The 21,509-nt window shown below is 38.1% G+C and overlaps 1 protein-coding gene across 2 annotated transcripts in view; it reads right to left on the reverse strand.

Annotated features, from left to right (window-relative positions):
- Positions 1-21,509, reverse strand: part of DLGAP2 (DLG associated protein 2) — a 385,377-nt gene that overhangs the window by 36,546 nt on the left and 327,322 nt on the right. The window contains exons 6-7 of one of the 2 annotated variants that reach the window (XM_085303214.1): positions 17,310-17,457; positions 13,373-13,592 (exon numbers count right to left, since the gene is read on the reverse strand). In XM_085303214.1, coding sequence (XP_085159340.1) covers positions 13,373-13,592; positions 17,310-17,457 — 368 coding nt within the window. The remainder of the gene's footprint in view (positions 1-13,372; positions 13,593-17,309; positions 17,458-21,509) is intronic. The other variant, XM_085303215.1, reaches the window with a different exon arrangement.

Here is a 21,509-nt window from a genome sequence, read left to right on the forward strand (position 1 = left end):
TGGCTTTTCCAGCTGTTTTGTTTGCTASTCCTGGGATAGGTGCTCACTTCTGCTTCTTGCTCTGCTAGTGGAAGATCTGKCACTTCTGAGGGTCCTCCAGATTTAAGGGTTTCTCCATTTGTAAGATTAGAAGAGGTGAGTGTTTTCTTTTTCTTTTTTGAATTGTAAGGTTATTTGAACCTTGCAAACAGTCTTTAAAGCTTACCACTGTCATATTGTGCTTGATGTTCAGGAAAAGAATGTTTCTTTAAATAAATACATTCTTTAATCAAGTATAATTATTTTCCATTAAACCTAATCAGAGGGCTATTTTAGTTATTATCATATCTTCCAGTAAATATACCAAGTATCTCTGTTTCTCAGCAGAGAGGATCTTTGCGCTTGGATATATTATGATCTCTTTCCTGCAAAAAGAATCTCTTTTCTTGCTTTACAGATTAAGCAGTAAGAAACAGCTGGTATACCCACAATGGTGTTTTTGTGAAGTATTTTCCTGAGAAGAATGCTTACCCCCAGATGAGTTCTTTCAGCAGAGTTATCTGTCCATATGATGGGCTTTTTAAAATTTGAGTGACATAATGCAAAGTACTGTCTAGGTAGTAGGTATCTACAAGTTCCTAAGCTTTTCCCTCAACAGGTCATTTTAGATGCATCATATTTAGGTAAACCTGGATATTTGTCAGACACTAAYGTCAGATGTTAATTGATGGTCTCATCTTGCCACAGTCCATGGCAGCAAAATGCTGCATTTATTCTGTGCCAGATTTTTTGAGATGAGTCTTTCAGTAACARTAAGTTTTATCATACCTTCAAGCCACTATCCTTATTTGAGAACTATGCAGGGGAAGATCCAAGTCTAATTTAGTTGTCTGCTCTCTTTTAGAAATATTGGAGAGGATAAGCAGTTCTGGAAGGTAATTCTCAAACATCTTAGATGCCTATTTTACTGGAAACAAATGATGATTCATGACACCTATGCAGGTGCCTACTTCTCTCCATCGACTAGAAGGAGAACCAAGGATAACCAGCTCAGATCTAGACATCTAATTCTGAGGTGCCTAAACAGGTAGGACAAACTCCAACCTCTCAAAACTCTGGCATGACAAAACCTCACTTCTGTTCCCTGGGTTCATTAGAAAGGTGGGGGCTTCATCTCATCTGCTCCACAGCCCCTGTGAACTGGCTACTAAAGCAAGCCTGTGTGGCATTTGCTCGCGTTAAGGGTCTGATTGACACCTGATTTCATTTGATCTCTTCTGCTGGACCTACTGCATAGCAGTTACTAATACTTTGGCCCAAGGTCCCTTTGTAGCTCTACAGGAGTATTAAATACAAATTCTTTGTATTTCTTGTGCAGTTTTAGACACCAAGCAAGACTATGCTGTTTAGCTCCGCTAAAGCCGTTGACATTGAGGTCAGAATAGTTAGAATAATTCAAAGAAACTCAGAATCTGGAACATTATCATAACAYTTTATCGACATAGGCAAGATCTATGTCTATTATCTATAATTATTTTTAAAGAGCTTTTCAAAGCAACATGTCACTGAGACACTGCTGCCAGATGAATCCCATACAAAATGTTATTTTTTAAGCAGCATCTGTTCTTGACATCTCTCTGCTAAACAGAATCTACATAGCATTTGAGATGAGAGTCTAAAATCATTAGTATGATACCTAAGCTCAATCAGAATTTACTGGAGGATAACACAAAATTACTGGATGAGATTTTTTTTTATCAGTAAGTGCATTCGGTTAGACTCAATAATTACAGTAGACCCTTTTAGGCTAAAGCTCTACACATCTATCTGATTTTGTACAGGAAACTAACAATTAAGCAGAAATGAGACTACTAAATATGGGAAAAGCTGGAGTCTAAGAGTAGTATCTGAACAGACTACAATCTCCCAACTGGAGCTGGAAGGAGAACAGTATAAAAAGAATTACTGTAATCAAGTCATTCAGTGCGTAAATGGTTGCCTCCATAYTGAGGAAACTAAGCTCCGTAGGCAGCCCATGTTACGTAAACGACAAAATCTGTTTTGACAGTGTAATTAATGTTAGTCTCAAAACAGAAATGCAAATCAAACAAGACATCAAGGTCAGAAACTGTAAGCCTTTGCCAAAGTTAAAAGAGATGTGGGCAACATAAACCTCATGGATTGCTGATGGACTAGTTACAAAGGGTTCTATTTTAGATCAGTTAATTTGCAAGAAATTATAGCCTAACCAGCCCTTAGCATCCTGTAGACAGCAAAGCAAAGTGCTGACAGCTGCTTTGCTCTTCAAGACAGTTCTTGTGTGCCTCTAAAATACTGAAGTTGCTTTACAAAACATCATCTCAGCTTTTCAGTGGCAAGGAGGTAAAAAAGGTACTTTTACCTATTCTGTATTTCATTTACAGAATGTATGTGTGCCTTTTCAGGAATATAGATTATATTTGTCACATCACCAAACAAGTGAGAAGTAAAGAGAAAAAAGAGCTCCAAAATCTAAGAGCCATTGTTAAATTGGAGACTTTTCACATTGAAAGCAATGGAAAATTCGAAATCATTTTTCAGTAGAAAAGAATCAAACCAATATTGGTGTAATTCTGTACTTAAAGAAATCTTTTTTCTTGACTTCCCATGCAGCCTTATTATTCAAGTGAAGTATTTTCTGCCAGCCTCTTGAAACACATTCACAGACATATTATGCAGGTTTATTATTCAGACTTTTGTTTGTATATTTTCTAGTCTCACTCTTATAATAACTATGTGTACCTTGTGATTTTCTTTAATTTCCAACAGGAAATTCCAAACTGCGAAGGACACAAAAGCATTTGCTCAGTTAATCTTAAGAAAGTGTTGTGCAGTAGAATAATTTTAATGGTGCATTATGATAATTGTACTAAACTAAAGAATTTAAAAGATTAAAAGCTATTTTACTTAAAGAAAATGTAATGCTTACCTTTAAATCATTCTTTTAATCAGTAGAAAGCTACAGCTTTGGACACAATCTCAGAGTACACTTCTGAGATTGCAACAGTACAGGCAATAGTCAAACCAAGAAATCCTTTTACCCAAGATACAAATTGGTAAATGTCAGGATCCTTCAGGATCCAACCTYTAGTTTCATCCTATAATGAAAGTTGAATATGACTGACTTTTAACTCAGAATTCTGAAAGTTAGCTAGCTATACCTAAGCCATCATTGTAGACTATTTTTATAGGCAAGTGAGAGAAATAGAGACCTCAGSAGGACAACTAATCTCATAACAAATACCAATCCTAAAGGAGATAAATCACATCTCATTGACTATAATAGAACATTAATGTGACWGCCTTTGACAGCTACATTTTAGATATTTGTATTAGGTGAGAAGAATTTTTATGGCTGAAATTTTATGTTTTTTCACTATGGGGAAGGAGATTAGGAGTAGAAGAAGACTAAGAGTGGAAATATATGTATTTTTGGGGACGGAGAACTATCCCAAAAGGTTCACCTGTATTAAACAAAACAAAAACTAWATGCATATAAAAAGTTATGACTCATTGATATGTCCTTATTATTATGTTCCCAATCTCGGTAAGCCCAGTGATGGCTTACTCACTTCAAACTCAGTATCTTCCCCAAACTTGTTATAATATCCTTTAATTGCCTCTGAAGAGTAGTAATAAGATGTTTGGATTGCTCTGATATTTGGGTAAACTATGGTTTTCAGTGTACATATTTTAATTGGCTATATACTGAGACTAAACCTTGCATTTTCGGCATGCTGGAACATTTCATGTACAGTGAGTACAGAGTTTGCTGTTAAGGATCAGTGTGTCATTAGGCAAGCAAGTAATTATGTAAGATACCTCAGTGTAGATGTTTGTTGTCTGTCAGTGTACAATAAGATCCATACTGTATTCACTCTAGGTCAAATTTACCTAAACATAGGTATCTAAGACCATTTCACATGTCCTAGGCTATTCTGCCTAGCCTACAGTTGTTTGTCCAGAAGGAAACAGTTCTCCTACAGATCTCACATGGATGTCCCAGATGTCTCAAATGACACCAGCCATTAATCCTCAAACTGATCTGAGTTTACTGTCATGGGAACTTAGACAACTATCTCCCATGTAAACATATGTTTTTAAGTGACTTCACCYGGATCCAAATCCCATCCCACTTACCTACCCTTTATGGCCGAGAGTGAATTCTGTCTGGTTATGTCCTCGGAATGTCACTTATTTCAGAGAGACCTGGACAGGCTGGAGAGCTGGGCAGAGACGAACCTCATGAGGTTCAACAAGGGCAAGTGCAGAGTCCTGCACCTAGGSARAAATAACCCTAGGCATGAGTACAAGCTGGGGGCTGACCWTCWGGAGAGCAGCTCTGCAGAGAAGSACCTGGGAGTGCTGGTGGATGACAAGTTGACCRTGAGCCAGMAMTGTGCCCTTGTGGCCAAGACRGMCAMTGGTCTCCTGGGGTGCATTGGGAAGAGTGTTGCCAGCAGGTGGAGGGAGGTGATCCTGCCCCTCKACTCAGCCCYGGKGAGGCCTCATCTCGAGTSCTGTGTCCAGTTCTGGGCTCCCCACTACAAGAGAGACATGGAGCTACTGGARAGAGTCCAGCGTAGGGCTACSARGATGATCAGAGGGCTGGAGCAYCTGCCCTRTGAGGAACGGCTGCGAGAGCTGGGCCTSTTCAGCCTGGGGAAGAGAAGACTGAGGGGGGATCTTATCAGTGTGTACAAGTACCTGAAGGGAGGGTGTCAAGGGGATGGGGAYAAACTCTTTTCMGTTGTCCCATGTGACAGGACAAGAGGCAACGGGCAGAAACTGAAGCACAGGAAGTTCCGCCTGAGCGTGAGGGGGAATTTCTTCCCTGTGAGAGTGACGGAGCCCTGGCACAGGTTGCCCAGAGAGGTTGTGGAGTCTCCTTGTCTGGAGATCTTCAAGGCCCACCTGGATGCAACCCTGTCTACCATGCTCTAGGCGACCCTGCTTGACAGGGAGGTTGGACTAGATGATCTCCAGAGGCCCCTTCCAACCTTACTGATTCTATGATTCTATTTTAGCATCTTTATTTTCAACGAACCTCTGAAAAAATGTATTTTAAGTGTCAAGTTTACCATTAGCCCTTCTACAATAGACCTGATCCTGAACAAAACTGCCAGAGCAGAAATCAAAACTTAAGTACAAGCCTGACCTTTGTCTAGACTCCATTTCAGGGAAGCCAGATTAGGAGATGGCACTTGCTGAAGGGTTGGAATCTGCCTGGGAGAGATACGTAAGCATCACCGCAGGCTTTTCAGCTCAACAAAACAGAGATAGAATTCATTGGAACTAAACCTAGAGCTAACTATAAGAGTCTTTTTCTGAGAAAAGCCTGACTTCTGAGTCTTGCCATTCAAATATAGATACTACTTTAAATAAAGTATAATGAATTTGCTTTGTTTCTACCTTCAGATCTCTGTATTATTATGAAAGACTTGGGTAGCAGCCACCCACTAGGATCTCATTCTCTTGGAAATGGCAATTTTGCAAGTTAGAAATAAATAAGGAGAAGCGTATTTGTAAGGGGCAAGCATTAATCAAAATGTCCTCTCCATGAGGTGGAACAGTAGGGAAAGCACTTAACTTGTCTCTCTACCTATCTGACAATACATTTTTGGAAATGGTTTTACCAGCTGACAGTTATTCTGGAAGGTGAAGGGACCCTGCTGAAGCAAGATCTGCCCTGCCATAAAGGGTAGGTATATCATTATTTTGATCTCGTCTCACATACCCTCTCTATGCCACAGCACCTTCCCTAGGGCCCACATATAGAGTAATTCTCCCCTGGCTATGCACATAGATTTACAAAGATTGTCCAGATTTCAAAGAAGCTAGAGCAGAACAGAGATCTCCCTCTTGCTGCACTGAAAGCTTCATGGAGCTGAGGCCATAACTTTCATCAGCTTCAAGAGTGCAACACTTATTTAAATTAACTGATGAACTCAGCCCCGATGGATGAAATATTTTAGGTSAACTAGTACAAAGGTCTTGCCAAAATACAGTAAAAACAAGCTCTCTATATCCAGCACAGAAAGCACTGTATTCCAAGGCACATGTCAGTATTATGGCTCCTGACATACGCTTCTCTAAAAAGGCAGGATAAGAGAAGACTTAAGGAGTCTCTTCTGAAAGGACTCCTTAAGAGGTCTTTCTCATCCCCTGAGGAATGGAGAAGGAGAAGCATCGTCAGGAGAGGATCCTGGCAATGTAAAAGGAAGAAGCCCCAGGAACATTTCAGCTASGCAAGGCTCACTCGTGCTGTGAGCTTCCCACTGCTGTGCCTACCCACCTAAGGACAAAACCCTCTGGCAGTCTCTAGCTAAATAGCTGGGCTGAAATTTATCTTTACTGCTATTAGCTTCTATCTTTCCAGGAAGGCTTCACACACCTGAGCAGTGAATCACCTTCCTTGCATGATTTTTTTTYYTTYYTTYYTWMCCYTTYYTTTYYTYYTTTTTTTTTATAATGTCATTCAGAAAATGCAGCTGAGAAAACTGATCTCACAGAGCAGCTTTGAAGCCAAATTCTTCCAGGGAAGGGAGCATGAGTGTCCTTTTTAATAAAAAAAAAAAAGAGCCAGCTGTCTGGCAAGTCTAATAGGTTATGGAGGAATTATGTCAAATGCAGAACAGCAGGAGCAAAAGAAAGACAGTCATTACACATTTTTAAAACTAACCATAGATGCAAGGCAGGGACTTCATTTTTTATCTTTGCCTCTGCAGATCATCTGTACCAAGGAGAATGAAAATTGTAAAAAGCTCCTGGCTACTGATCCAACTGTTTTACATGCCTCACCAGCCTGAAGAAGCCGGGTGGTCAGACAGCCCTGACTAGCACAGCCTTCTTCCGATCTCAGGGCATCCCAGAGTTTTGAAGAGTTACAGCAGCCCTTTGGCCATGCTCCGTTGAACTCCTCAGACCAAAGGGTCTGTGTCACCTTCATTCGAGTGACTCCCTGGATCACTTCYATAACGTAGAACTGCTGCTTAACAGTGGTGTCAGCAAAGGAGGAGAATAGTATATTTAAAAGAATTAGAGACTAATTATTCCCCCCAGATACACTCAGAGCAATGAAAATGATGTGTGCATATCCAAATGTAGAACTGGGCTCATCGTTTGTTAGTATAAAATTTATTCTCACAGTATATGCACAGAAGCTGGCACAGCACCAAAGTAATAACTCAGGATCCCAAAGTGCTCCCACAGATATATGTTATGTTTCCTGCAGAGAATTGGAGTGCCAAATAATTCCATGGGGCACCCAACAGTAATTAAACAAAGTCAATGGGAAAATTATAATTGAGAAAACAGCCTTCTATATCTTATCTGGAATTAAGTTTTTGTGGGAGTTTAAATATACCTATAATATAGGACACTGCTGCAAACTATTGTTTAGCAACAGATACCAATAATAACCTCTAAGACTCTGCATTTATTTCCATTCTTTGTATAGACAGAATATAAATTTTGGAGATGTTACTTCAAACATCCATTTCCCCTCCACCCCTTTTGCCTGGATTTTCCTAGTAATATTGTACCAGATTAAAAAAATCCAAGCAACTGCCTGGATAAGTATCTTATTCTTGAAAAGCTGAAAGAAGACCATGTATTTATTGATCATAACCACTGTTTCTTTTACGAATTTAGGAGTGTATTTTATCTGATCTTTTTTATATATGGCTAGTGCTCAAGGACAKAGTACTACAACCACAGCAGCACCCCAGTAAGTTTGTATTGCAAACTCAGAATCCCTATGACAATCCATGACTTATTCTTTTGCCTATATTTGCTGTCCTCATATCTTTGAAACAAAAATATAACAAATGCTGTTAGTATTCAAACAGCAACCAGAAGATCAGTCCTTCTGAATTCTGCAGTGCCGTGCTATGCAGCAGCACTACATATAGCAGTGCTAGCAACTACTATGCGGCTGCTGGATGAAATACCAGATATTCTCATGCCATTATGTCTACATGTACATGATCATGCAGTCCTTTTACTGACAAAGACAGTTTTGTGGACAAATTTCAAGTCTACACTCTACAAAATCACCCTACATAGCCCCTTACTTCAAAAATGAAAAGCTGAAAACGGCTTTGAATCAGGAGAAAGGAAACCTGCAGTTCCTCAGGCATTTTGAGCTGTAATTGAAAACTCCCTCATGCAATGTGACCTTGTTTGAATTAATTGGTTTTGGAATTACTGCTCAATAGTTCAGTAAATGTGGAATTCTCTTAAGTTTACTCTTTGCCAAGCAGAGTCCTACTGGCTGAGAAAAGCAAAATTAAAAAAAAAGACATACGTCTCATCTTTTTCAGTGCCAGCTCTTCAGTAAGAACTGATATAGTAGAGCCACCTAGTAGTAGGAATTAGCTGAAAGGAGTTGCATATAACTGATACTAAAGGTTTGCTTTACACTATATTTTCCAGAAAAAAATGGAGCAAGTCATTGCAATGGAGTGTACCTGGCACTTAGGGCTACGGCTTAGAGRATATAATTATATCCTCTGAAATCAGCAGTACTGCATGCTAAGTTTTCTCAGGATTGGTTAGAAATCCCCGAAGGGGGATCCAAGTGATCTTGGACTTACTATTTAACATTAGAGAAGAAATTCAGGATGCTTTTATGTACTATGACCCAACTCCATTCTGCTGAAATCCACAGGTAATTTTTTTTTTTTTTTTTGTTATTCATCAATTCATCAAAGATTACAGGCTTTGTTATAGTCAAATAATTTGAGTTATAGAAAAATGTCAGTTAGTTTTAAGAAACTAGCATTGATGCTCTCTTCCTTTCATTAGCCTAAAATCTAGAGAACGTACTGAAGTCAGATGTTCAGTTCTGTTTGACAGGAGAAGGATCTCCTATCTCTCAGCAGASTGCTTCAGTTCCTGCATTATAGGGTATTTCCATTTTCTTCTGTGGAAGCTGTTTCACTTTGAATATAAAAGCAATATACACTGAGCAGATATCCCATCTGTCAGGTGAATATCCTACGTAGTAGGCTAAAGCAGCGGTCTCTCTCTCAATGAAGTTGAAAGTGTTTTATCCAAATAAATCCAAATAATACTATCAGGAGAAACTGAGTATGCCCTCCTCATCTAAATATACAATAACATGGCGTTTAGGATATTCAGTTTGATGACCAAAGATGTAAATTTGCATTACTCTCTGGCTCACTTAGAAGATGGATTTTAACAATTTTTTCTCAACAGACCATCCTAATTGCTAGCTCCAGGCTCATTCTAGCTCAATAAGTATTGCAGCAATCAAGGTAAAAACTGTAAGGAAACATCCCAATATGTTCTATAACATACAGAATATTTCATATATAGTACTCTCTCCGCATATAGGGCGCATTACAAAACTAGCTKACCTTATCAAGAAAAGGGAGCACCAAACCAGAGCTTCCCATGTCATGTGCAACTCCTTTCCTCTAACTGCCTGTGAACAGCTGTCCTCACATTAGCTCTTTATTTGTTTTCACCAATGCCAAAAATGGAAACAAAGTGTTCTTTTTTACTCAGATTTTCCTTTCACTAACTGAAACTGAAAGATGTTTGGTTTGGTTCTGACTGAATCATGCTTTTTGCTTTTATTTTTTCTGGTCCTGACCTAACTGAAAAGGCTAGTTAGTTTAACAGAGCCATTTGCTTTCAGCCAGCAGTCACAGGAAAAGACAAAGAAAACAGGGTGGTTCAGGTCTTTCAGACCTCCTTGTCAGCTACGGTTTCACGGTACAACCCAGAGTTGCACAAGGGTATTTGAATCGCCGTTAGCAGAACGTCCCAGGTATTGCAAGTGATTTGATGTGTTTCCCTGGCATTGCTGCCAGCCTCGTAGGCTGTTTCTCAGCAGGACCTCACAGCCTGGGCTGACTATGCATTGCGCTGGCGATACGGCTCTGGCGCCCCAGGTAGCTTGGGCATCTTCCCCACAGCTCTCTGCTACGCTACCCAGACGTCACCAGAAGTGCTGCAAGCTGACACTGTAGTTACACACACACATACATCTTTCTGCAATAGGAAAGTTGATATTATTTGGAAAAATAAACCAGATTTTATGGACTCTTCCTGGCGAATGAAGCATTGCTTACAAGAGTAGCAAAGGTGTAAGGAAGTGGTAGTTAAAATGACTGCTGCACTTTGTGACTTCTCACTCAGGAAATTACACGTTGTCTGTGATGGAGGAACGAGGTGGGAGGCAGCAGCAGCTGGAGCTGTATTTTCTCAGCTTTGCATCTGACAGCTGCAACTGGATGCAGTGCAGAGAGAGAAAAGGATTTTTTTGGATTGCTCTGTCATTCAAGGCTATAACTTTTAACATGCAGTATTTTTTACAAGGTTCATTATCTCTTTACAAAATGAAACAGAATGGGTAGAAATGACCTAATCATAGTGAAATACCGTCAGTCTTAGCAGGGACCACATGGAGTCTGSGTCTAGCTTTTAGCGTGCCTGCTATGCGGGCTGCCTTCGGCACGCCGTCACTTGTCTCATCCTTTAACACCTGGAGCAACAGGGAGCACCCTGTGTCTTGGCCCGCTGTCTCCAGCAGAGSCGGACAACTATTCCACAAATATTTAAACTATGTTGGTCTGTTCCAAAGATACGTGCCTGTTAGTACAACAGAAACTATGAAGTATGAACTAATTATTTGTCATTCTTTTTCCACCTATTAAAAAAACTTTGCAAACAGAGTCTGTTAAGAAGGTCCCACATAATATTCATCATAGTTGCGACCTTCCTACCTGCTGAAAGATGCTCATAAGCCTAGGAACATTTTAGGAAACTGCATGTTGTTAATATATATTCCACAGTTTCATAATTGAATTCATAGACCAAATATTATATTTTTTGTTTCCAGTTTACATTTTTAGTTACAYGATTGAATTTTTAGCTCAGCCTGTGTTATGATTTAATTGCTTTACAACACTGATTTGAGCCACTCATGACCTATATCACTAAAATTTCAAGTAATAATTGAATTGCAATGCCTATTAATTTTCTATGAAATTGCTTTAGTTTCTTTATCAAAAGAGTTTGTAACGTCAGAAGGAAAAAAGGAATTAATCTAATGTAATTTTCCTAGCAATTCCAAAGATTGAATTGGAACTGAAGGTTGATGTAAAGCTTTGACTTCTGTGACATTTATTTGGATGAGGCCTGTATACATGTCAAATATCTGCCAATACCATTTTTGTTTTTCAGGCAACTGCTTCTTTTACAATTTTCAGATAGGGTCAGAGGAGTAAGAGATTTTTTTGAACTATATAATAACAGGAAATGAACCATCTCCTGCCAATGTGATAAATGCTGAAGACGGAAATATGGAAGAGTTACCCTGTGGTTTTATAAACAATAGCTTATTTGGCAAATGAAAATTTCAATTWACAATGAATCACATAATTCTTACTCTTCTTGTAAATTAGATAAATATTCCTAATTTGAATATAGCAGTTGAGGATAAACTTGCTAAGTGTCACAGGGATAATAATTTGAATACAGAACCACATGCAGAACTGCATATAGTTCATAGGCTTGGAATTACAGCCTTGGCTCAGGACAAGATCTATCATCTTTCTTCTGTTTTTTTTTTTTTTTTTTTTTTTTTTCCTCCACGATGCCAGTATTGCCTAACCTCAACAAAGGAGAAAGAGTACATATTTAGGCAATAAAACTTATCTGATAAATCATTTCAGAGATGAGAAAGAAGCCATGTGTGAAACAAAGGTTAGAGTTTTCAAAACTGCATTATTTAAGCGGGAGATTGCTAATCAATTCCAAACATTTTTCATAAGTATAAAACACTGAGATGCAAACATATTCTCTGCCTAATCTATTTATTTTCCAAAACATATCATATCTTATTCAGCTTTGTGACTCCAAAGAAAATAAAGTGATTTGCTTTCAGATGAGATATTTGGGCTTAGCTGGCATATAAACTTATAACAACTTAGATGAAAATCAGTCAAGTTGGTTACCAAATTAATTCTGAAATGTTCTAATACAGTACCTGGAGTCAGGCATGAAAACAGATATTTAACACTTTCTTTGACTATGGAATGTTTCTTCCTAATAGTTATACATTATAGGACAAACAGGAAAAGTTACTGTCTGAGGAAGCAATAAAGTCGCTTATTGTTAACAACAAATTAAATTAACAGCCATAGCATCACTGTTAAACAAGAGATAGGGGTGTTGAAGGAAGCCACGACTCCCAGTTTTACACTAAAGTTATCTATAGCAATTAAAATATTATTTTTAAGATAAAATAGCATTTTATGCTATTTCTAGAAGTGTATATTCCTGTTATTCAACTTCAGCTTAGTTTTTAAGCTCCCRCTGTTCTGTTACACAACAGATGTGTCAAGCAAATAATTTTAAAAATATTTTTGCTTGTTACATTTTGAGCTATATTTTACATTCTATAAATGGGCAATTTGCACTGTAATTTCATAGTATGTGGCAAGGACAATATTATACTCAGGAAATGACATAATATMTTTGGAAACATAAAAGCATATTTGAATCACTTAATAAAGAGTATGTATTTGTTATAGATTCAAATTTTTTTAACTATCCCTGCAATCTCTATCAATACTAAATGCTAGTATTGGTAGAGAAAGATTCTAGATTTTAATTTAAATCTATTCTAAAATTAATAAAGCTAACATATTTATTAAGCAACTAATGAGAGAAAAGAAATTCACTATAGGAATGACAAAAGATCCTAAGAATTAATGGTATAACAATGAATACTAACAATTACTGGTGAGTAATAACAAACATAAGCGAAGGTTGCCATGATGTTTATGATTCAGTGTATCAATACAACCAATTAAAAGTAAGTAATTAATTCYATTAAGTTAATTTCCTGTAAGTGTTTAGACCAAATATTTAAAATACTGCTTCTTTTTTCCTTCTGATATTTTAAGGATCTAAATCAAGGCCAGGGCAACTGATATCATTTAGAAAATCAATTTCCTGATAGACAACAATATCTAGATGTCTGACAATATCTCAATTATACCATTTGCACTTGCATTTTTTTTGCACCTGCATAAAAAAAAAGGGAACTCAGATCAAAGCCATGGTGAAATCCAAGTTCATTATTTATGCGCACATCATTCTCTCTAGAAAGAACGTATTCCAAACTGCAGCCACAACCATGCAGTATTAAAGACTTAAGGATATTATCACTATAGAGGGAAATTGTTTCCAGTGTCATATATCTATCTATCTATCTATCTATCTATCTATATATATATATATATATCTTTTCACAAAACCAGAGTATATATTTTTACATGCACAATAGTGAAAAGGTCAGTGTAGATTTCCTTACCTGTGGTTGACCTGATAGTTGAGGTGATGTTGGAAGATGCCATCGCAGGAATACATTCATCATCTTGGGAATAGCCTGCCTGAATGGCACGCAAGTAACTGTGGCTTCTTGTTCGGAAACATCCAGGGAGGTCAAGGGCATCCATTGCCTGAGCTTCAACTTCACTAAACACTGATTCACACACCGATTCAAATTGCCCATTAACCTCTGCTTCACTCATCTGAATAAACAACAACAATGCATTTGATTTTTGACTTGCTTTTTTGTGATCATCACGGCCTCAACATCTCAAATGGACACCTGTACATTGATGAAGAACTGTTTTAGCAAATAGTTAAAATTTAGTAATCCCTTCTGATCACATTCACATTTTTAAACTTACATCAGCGCTTTATATGTAAATAGTAAGTACATCACACATGCCATAAAATTAATTTTACATTTAGTATCTTTTGGCATATTTAGTCACTAAGTACATGATGGTAATGAACAAATCTGAGATCACTYTGCGCTAACAGAAATCTCTCTGCTGGGGCTGGAGAACAGACATCAGCTAAGCTAATATTAGCTCTCAAAAGGTGAGAGYGGGTTGCCTGGAGTCCTCACTTATCAGCAGAGTTACCAGTCATATGGACATTTAGCCTGTGCTGCAAGTCGTCCTCTTCCTCTCGCAATAAGGGAGCTCCTGGAAGTATCTCCTACTTGAGAAYGTGTGACTTCAAAGGATGTCATGCTTCTAAAAAGCCTGAGAAATGTTGCATCTAACATTATGTCCGGTGTAGCACTGGACAGAGAGCCTTTGAGATATCCGCACTGGAAAAGGAGCTGGGCACCTCCTCATGTAGTGTATGAGAAAGGGATACTTGCCTGAGGCAAACTACTCAGAAAGGCATTTTAGGCGTAAGGCTAGCCAATAGCAAATGCAAAGCACCATCACCTTCTTGATGTCCCTGCACCTCTGTGMAGTTATGTCCCTAAGTTTAAGCTGAAGGCATAAAACTGCAATTTATGGCAATACCTTGCCCCATATCCTCTTCCACAGCTAAAGGGCTAACACGCGTTCTTCAAAATAGAGGCGAAAAACTGTGCAAAGAACACTGGTTTTTCTTTGTAAGARGTGGCCAGAGGAGAAAGCAATGCTTGACCCACATTCAGCTGCGAAGAGCCCTAAACCAAATCCTTGCCTCCTGGATAACTACTTTTGCCATTCAACCACCGTGTAAAATTTGGACGCAGCCACTACTGCTACCTTGTCCTTAGCAGCATTATTTTAGGTATGAAACTTCTCCTGCTGTGTCAGCTGAGGAACCCTCTCTGTCATAGCGTGCTGAAGGTGCCCTGAGAGCATGCACCAGGCTGGACCCTCAGGGGATCTCGGCTCCCTGGAGAGCTCCGCCAGCAGCCTGTGTCTACCTCCTGCACCTGTATTGCAGTTTTGAAGGTGAGAGCCTAAACTCTACCTAAATCATCTTTTTAGCTGTTTCTCTGAAGATGGCCCTAACTGTCTCTGGAATGTGTCTGAATAACTCAAAATAGTGTTTATCCAAAGCCAGATGGGAAGCTAAATATTGCAGAGACAAATACAAGACCTTCTGATATGTCCTCCTGACAGTAATTTCAAAAAAGAGAGTGCTAGAACTCAGAATCAGTACAAATATCAAGTTAAATTTCTAACATCACTAAACAGCACATCTAGTTGATATTACTTTTTATATATTGCTGCTACGTACATTATTCATTATTACTGTTCCTAGTACATTATTCATTATGGAAACAGAATGACTGCAAATGTTTCAAATGTTTCAGGATATTGATTAAGTAAATGGAAATTTCATACAGAACTTCTGATGATAATGAATAACTTATTTTAATTTTATGTCAGACATTTTGGCTACTAAATCTACTTTGAAAGGAATTACATTATCCTTCATTAAAATGTACTTCTAATAAAGTTAAGTAGACTAATGCAATCTCAAAAAGATTTTAAAAATCTTACTCTGAAATATTTTGCATATATCACTGATCAAAAAATTCATGGTAATGTAGTCCATAAACACTTTATGTCCTATGCATTTCTTTTAAACTGTGCTCAACAGTAGAAAAATAAACATTTTAAAACTTCCATTAGAAATACAAGCTATAGAATCCAGGATCTTGACTGTACCCCTGATCAAAAGTGAAAGGGGAAGGAACTAATGAAAAAAGGCATTTAAAAATAACCAAACTCATACATACTGTTTTTACAGAAATGAGATAAGAAGAGAATGGTGTCATGGCAAAAGAACAGGAAAGAGCAAAGTTTCAGAACTTGTTATTTTAATGCATGTACTTCATATACTATTTAATATATTTATTACTGATTTTGAAATAGCTGAATAGTTACGTAGAAAATACATGATTGATACAAAATTAGACTGAAAAATAAAGTAAGGAAATGTATCCAGTAGGACTGGCCAACTGAGCAATATAACTCCAGATGAAATCCACTATGAAAATTTTTCTGGGTAATGCATACTGTAAGGAAAAATTTGAACCATCACTGAACCACTGAAACCAGTTGGGCATTATGGACAGCTCAGTGGACCTCGTGCACAGAGATGGCAGAAAAAAGCAGACAATGTTAAGAGTAATTCTATAGAATAGCATTATATACGGTGATAACGAACAACATTTGCTTTGAATGCAGGATCTAAATCTTGTCAAACTTTCCCCAAAATGGAGGGTAATAAAAGCAGAAACATCCAAATCAGGATAACAGAAATAAAGGTAAGAAAAATCACGTGAAGAACAGGCTTCACAAGGGAGCTATACAAAACAACAAAAGGTCGGGAAAATGACTGACTGTTTCCAATTCTGGCACGTGCCATACAAGATTATAGTTAGTTTTATGCCACGTAAATTAAGGAACTTGACTGAATGGCCTTTATTAGGAGACTAGTCCCTTCCAGCTCTCAAGTGACAGGGGAGAGCGACACACACTTCCAGAGGGCTACTCGGCCCACTAGCAATGTCCATCGTCCTGGAAGAAACTATTTCTCTCCATTAACTACAGAGGAAGCTTTAGGCAACCAATTTCCTATCTGCTTATTTGCCTCAGTTAAGAGCCTCTAGTTAGATGAGCTGAATACAGGCCTGAATAGCCACGCAAAACAAATCGAATGTGCATGAATAAAAAACTAATTTTAAAAGATTTTTCAACATAAGCATTGTACATAATTAGCTATTATACCTTTTTAAGTGCCTCACTAAATGCACACAGAAAAATGAAGTACAGATGTCTGGGAAGAGGGCAGGTCCAGCTGTCATGAAGCAATTCTGAGAAGGAATGTCATGACAMACGAACATTAGAAACATCAGAAATTTTGTGTGGAGTCCTCTGCTGACCAGAACATCCAGAGAGCTCATACAGCTGTTTGCACTTCAGGCCTGGTTCAGAACTCACTTCAGCATGAATTAGCACTAACTACCAATATAAAACCAGCAGGAAAGTAAATGTCTCTTCAGAAGTCCCTATACATTGAATATTTGATGGCACTTCCTCTTTCACCCCAAAAGAGTAAGAAATTGAGTTCAAAGATGAATCTCTGATTTCTAGGAGCGTAAGCATTTTATTCTGTATCTTAGAAGTGTGTACTTTATGATCAATCTGCCTTCTACACATTTCAATATTTCATACAGAATGAAAAGGAAAATGACAATATTTACCCTTTTTATGAAAAAAGGAAAATATTATGTCTGAGGTGTCTCTTTATTTCTAACATTCAATGTTATTCTTGAAATTATTAGCAAGGGTTACATTCCTTAGAACTGAATTATTTTGACAATTCACGTCCTCAGTTTGATATTAAGTTAAAAAAAAAGCCTAMTAGCATCCACTAATAACAAATCTTGTTTCTGTAGTTAGCCTACACGAAAAATTATAACAAGAATTTCCCACCTGGCTAACACAGCTGGCCTGACTGAGCGTGCTCACTGCTCTCATATAGCTCTGATTCCTTGAGCGAAACTTTGGGGAATTGTAGTTTGCGGAGGGATCCAGGTTGTGACCCCCAGGCACGTCACTTGCAGTTTGAAGRTAGCTCTGACTACAAAGGAAAGAGGAAGAAGAAAAAAGGAAAGGGTGTAAAACTACAGATGGAATCAATTAGGACACTAAAGACAATAATTTGTATTAGACTCGCAAATCTATTCCCCAGAGTCAAAATCTCTCTCTGTATAAAGCAACATAGATCTCTTGCAGTCAAAAGCCTTTACACAAACAGACTTTGTCTGTAATCCTGCTACCTAGATGATAAAAAGTTTTAAACATCTTTACTGTATTTAAACATCATCAATCCTCCTGGCTATTAATGTCAAACTTTAATAAAAGAGAATGTCTAGGTCAGTAAGAAAACGAACTAGAACAAAAGCATAACCAAAGTAACTTAAAGTGCTTTTTCATAAATAAAATGTTACTTGTCATCCATTTTTCATCAAGGTGTTATGCATCAAGAGATTTTTTATCTTCAAAAGACTGAAATATATTCACAAAAGATCAAAATATTCTGTGCTTTAGCTAAAAAGATTGATTAATAAGGTACTTAGAGCAACTGCACCAAGCTTTAGAAATGCTCTTCTTACAGCATATCTTCCAGTTGATCTGACTGGGACCCTAATAACACACCCAGCATCTCCTCAGTACCCTTTCATTGCAAAGGTATGTTAGTCTTCTGGATTTATAAATACACTGATTATCTGACACTTTAGGGGAAAAAAAGAACTGTACTTTGCTTTGAATACAGAATTAAAAAAATAAAGTTGTGATTCAGTTGCAATTACTCTGAAAATCAGGATTTAGGAATCAGATGTTGCTTCTCCCTAAACAGCAGTGAACAAATTCATGAATGTTTCAAAAAATGCTGGGTTTAAGGTGGTAAATAGGCATTTCTAATATTTTTTTCTTAAGGGTAAGTTTAACAAAAACACAGTTTTTGCTAGAAACTGATTTGGACCAGTTGAATTGATAATGTTGCCATTGCAAGCAGAGCTGGCAGAGTTATTCAGTGCAGCTCTGGCAGTGATCTGTGCCAGAGCTGGGAGGAATTTCCCTATGGAAGARGAAGTTTCTTCTCTGGAAGGGCCAGGGCACTCAGCAGATGAGAAAGACTACAGGTTCAACTTCTGGCTCAGCATGAGGCATATATCAAGACTTTGTTTCTTAGACTATATTTATGATATATTGAACATAAACATGGGCCAATGCCCGAGGAAGGATGCATCAGCCTTCCTCACTAGGTGGACACAAAATTGAGTTTCAGCTGTGCTTGAAGCAACCTYTGAAGTGCACTCAAGAGAGGAATCTCCGGCCCTTTAGCATGGATCTGATCAGAGATAGCAAGCTGTGCTGAGCTCCACCTCCCTGTGTGGCCATGTCCTGTGAGCTGGGCAGGTGAGGCAACCAGCCTCCCTGAGGGATGGGATTTATAGACCCTCTGAGCTTTTACTTGGGAGATCTGTTCTCAAAAGACTTCCATGCATTCTCCTGACTTGGCCATAGAGACAGCCTTACTTCCTCAATGAATCTGCTAATGGCTGGGGGGATTTGCTTCTTTAGGATGGGCTGCTTTCTCAAAAAAGAAAAAAAAAACAGACAAATTTTCATCTTGGTGCAAGACAGGCTTTTGTTTGAATTCTTGAGGAATTGCCCTGAAGGACAAACATTTTTTTCTTGACATTTTTCAGTACCTTCTATGGATTATCTTTGCAACCTCAAAACAGAGGTAAAGTATGCAGAAACTGTGCTCCAACTACTAAAAACAAAACTAAAATGTATGAGATTGATGCAGGCATGTGAACATAGGTTAATTAAGTCATTACAAAGTCAAAGTGATTTGCAGATTAAGACAGCTCTCTGACAGTAGGTCTAATTTGGTTTTAGATGATGAAAACAAGAACTACAGCAGTATTTTTTGCTGCCATAGGTATGAAGACAAATATAATAGATTAACAAAGTGGCATAGAGCCTCGCTATCTATATTGAGGTGTCAGATGCAAGTAAACCTCCTTTCCTCTAAAAGCAGCAGGCTAATGACTGTCATCTGCTTTGATGAGTCCTGACTCTTTGCATATACTTTGCTAAATCTGTCCTGTATTGTTCATGTATTTTTTCTGAAACAGTTAGATGAGTCCCCTCTGTACCCTCTGCTTGTCAYTGGATGGTAAAAATTCTTAGATTCTGAGTTCTGAAACAGCCTGTGAAAGAGGAATTTGGGGTTTCTTCACTAAAATATAAGATTTTCAGAGGCCACATAAGGAAAAGAGGCAATAGAAATACATTTTTTTTTATAAACTACTTAAAAATAATTATGATTGGTTCCTAATAACTGACTTCTTTGCTAAGTAATACTCTAACAATCTAGTATTTCCTTATGGAGATACCAGTTCCTTATGAGGTATTGCTATCATTAACTACAATCAACAATTTCTACAGCAATAATTTATTAGGGAAAGAAGCCCAGTATACCGTGGTACTGTTAAACAGCTGAGGTTTGATGGATGAGTTTGGACATTACCTGGTAGTTAAATAATTTTTCACTTATCAGAGGAGAGCAATTTATTCAAAGGACTGTAGCAGAATAAAAGAAATGCTACATATATTACTCTGTAAAAGCAATTTCACATCCATTCAATTAATACTTTGAACTTTCTTTCTGATAAAAAGAAATGATTGGTTTTCATTTCTACAATACACACTCAAATTAAKCCTCTAGGATAAATGTCTCAGTGCATGAAAAAAAAATGATGATCTTGCTACTACCATGATTCAGAACTAAAACACTATAGGCACAACAGTTACATAAGGAAATTGCTCTCAGATATCATTATCTGCGCAAGGAACTGTCATGCTTGTCAACAAAATACAACACTCCATGCAACATTGGTAAATGCTGGCTTTTTAACATCAACCACTCTGTCTGTAAGCACAGGAACAAAACTCTTGACTTTCATTTCCAAAAAAATACAGCTATATCACTTTGAAAAAATAAAATAATTTTATTCTGTATTCTGTAATAAATGATCTTATATCTCAACTGACCACTGATGAAGGGCAAGACAGGCATGAGCACCTGAAGTGGTTTGACAATTCATCTCCAGTACCACRGAACAAATACACACATTAAAATTAAGGAGGTGACTCCAAGGTCTGGTACTATCGAAAGAGAGGAAGAGAATGAGACAATAGGAAAAAATAAATTGGTATGTCAGTCTTCTTTGCATTTACTTTTCTAAACAGCCAAATTCTTAGGAGTGGATTCACATGTAAAAGTTTATTTGCCATCCRGAGTTGCTTTCCTTTTTCCATTGGTTTCTGAGGAAGTCCAGGGCAGTGAGGAGGAGGTGCTTAAACTTGATGACATGTGTCTTGTGGGCAAGCAAAGCTCAAAGTTGAGAGAAGCTTTTGGGAATGGGATTGAGACTTCYGGAGTTCAGTGGCCCTATGACCTTGCACACCTCAAGAACTTCTGCCSGAAGAAGAAAGGTTTAGGAGTCACAGATACGATGGCTAAATTTGCAACAACACTTCCAGTACTCAGCAGATTGACTGTACATATTCAAAGAAGACAAAGTACCATGTTACAATTGCTTAAAGTGAACAACAGCACAACAGGTTTATCAGGGTAGTGTAACTGTTTTTATGCATTTCAGATATCAAATGACTGGGAAAGATGTTAGATCCCATATTCCAAGAGCAAAAAACAGACAAAGAATAAGGGAAGGGACAGCAGTCCAAACTAGGSTCCTGCTTAGAGGTTTCTGGGAATCTTGCATCACAATCTTTTTTCTACCACAGCCTTCTACTTTTCTGCAAAGCCTCTGATCCCTGTATCCAGACCTTAAATGCCCAACCAGTGCTCTCTGAGAGCTTTTTCTGGCCACAGAGGTCACCTATACCAGTCCCTCTGAGTCCAGCTCTCCTTCATCTTTGAAAGGTCCTGGAGAACTGGAGAGGTGCCTGAGGACTGGAAGAAAGCCAGTGTCACTCCAGTCTTCAAAAAGGGCAAGAAGGAGGACCCAGGCAACTATAGGCTGGTCAGGCTCACTTCTATCCCTGGAAAGCTCGGAACAGCTCATTTTGGATGTCATCTCCAGACATATG

This window comes from Rhea americana, unplaced genomic scaffold (genome assembly GCF_003343005.1).
Source record: "Rhea americana isolate MKP2758 unplaced genomic scaffold, rheAme1 scaffold_199, whole genome shotgun sequence".
Lineage (NCBI taxonomy): Eukaryota > Metazoa > Chordata > Aves > Rheiformes > Rheidae > Rhea > Rhea americana.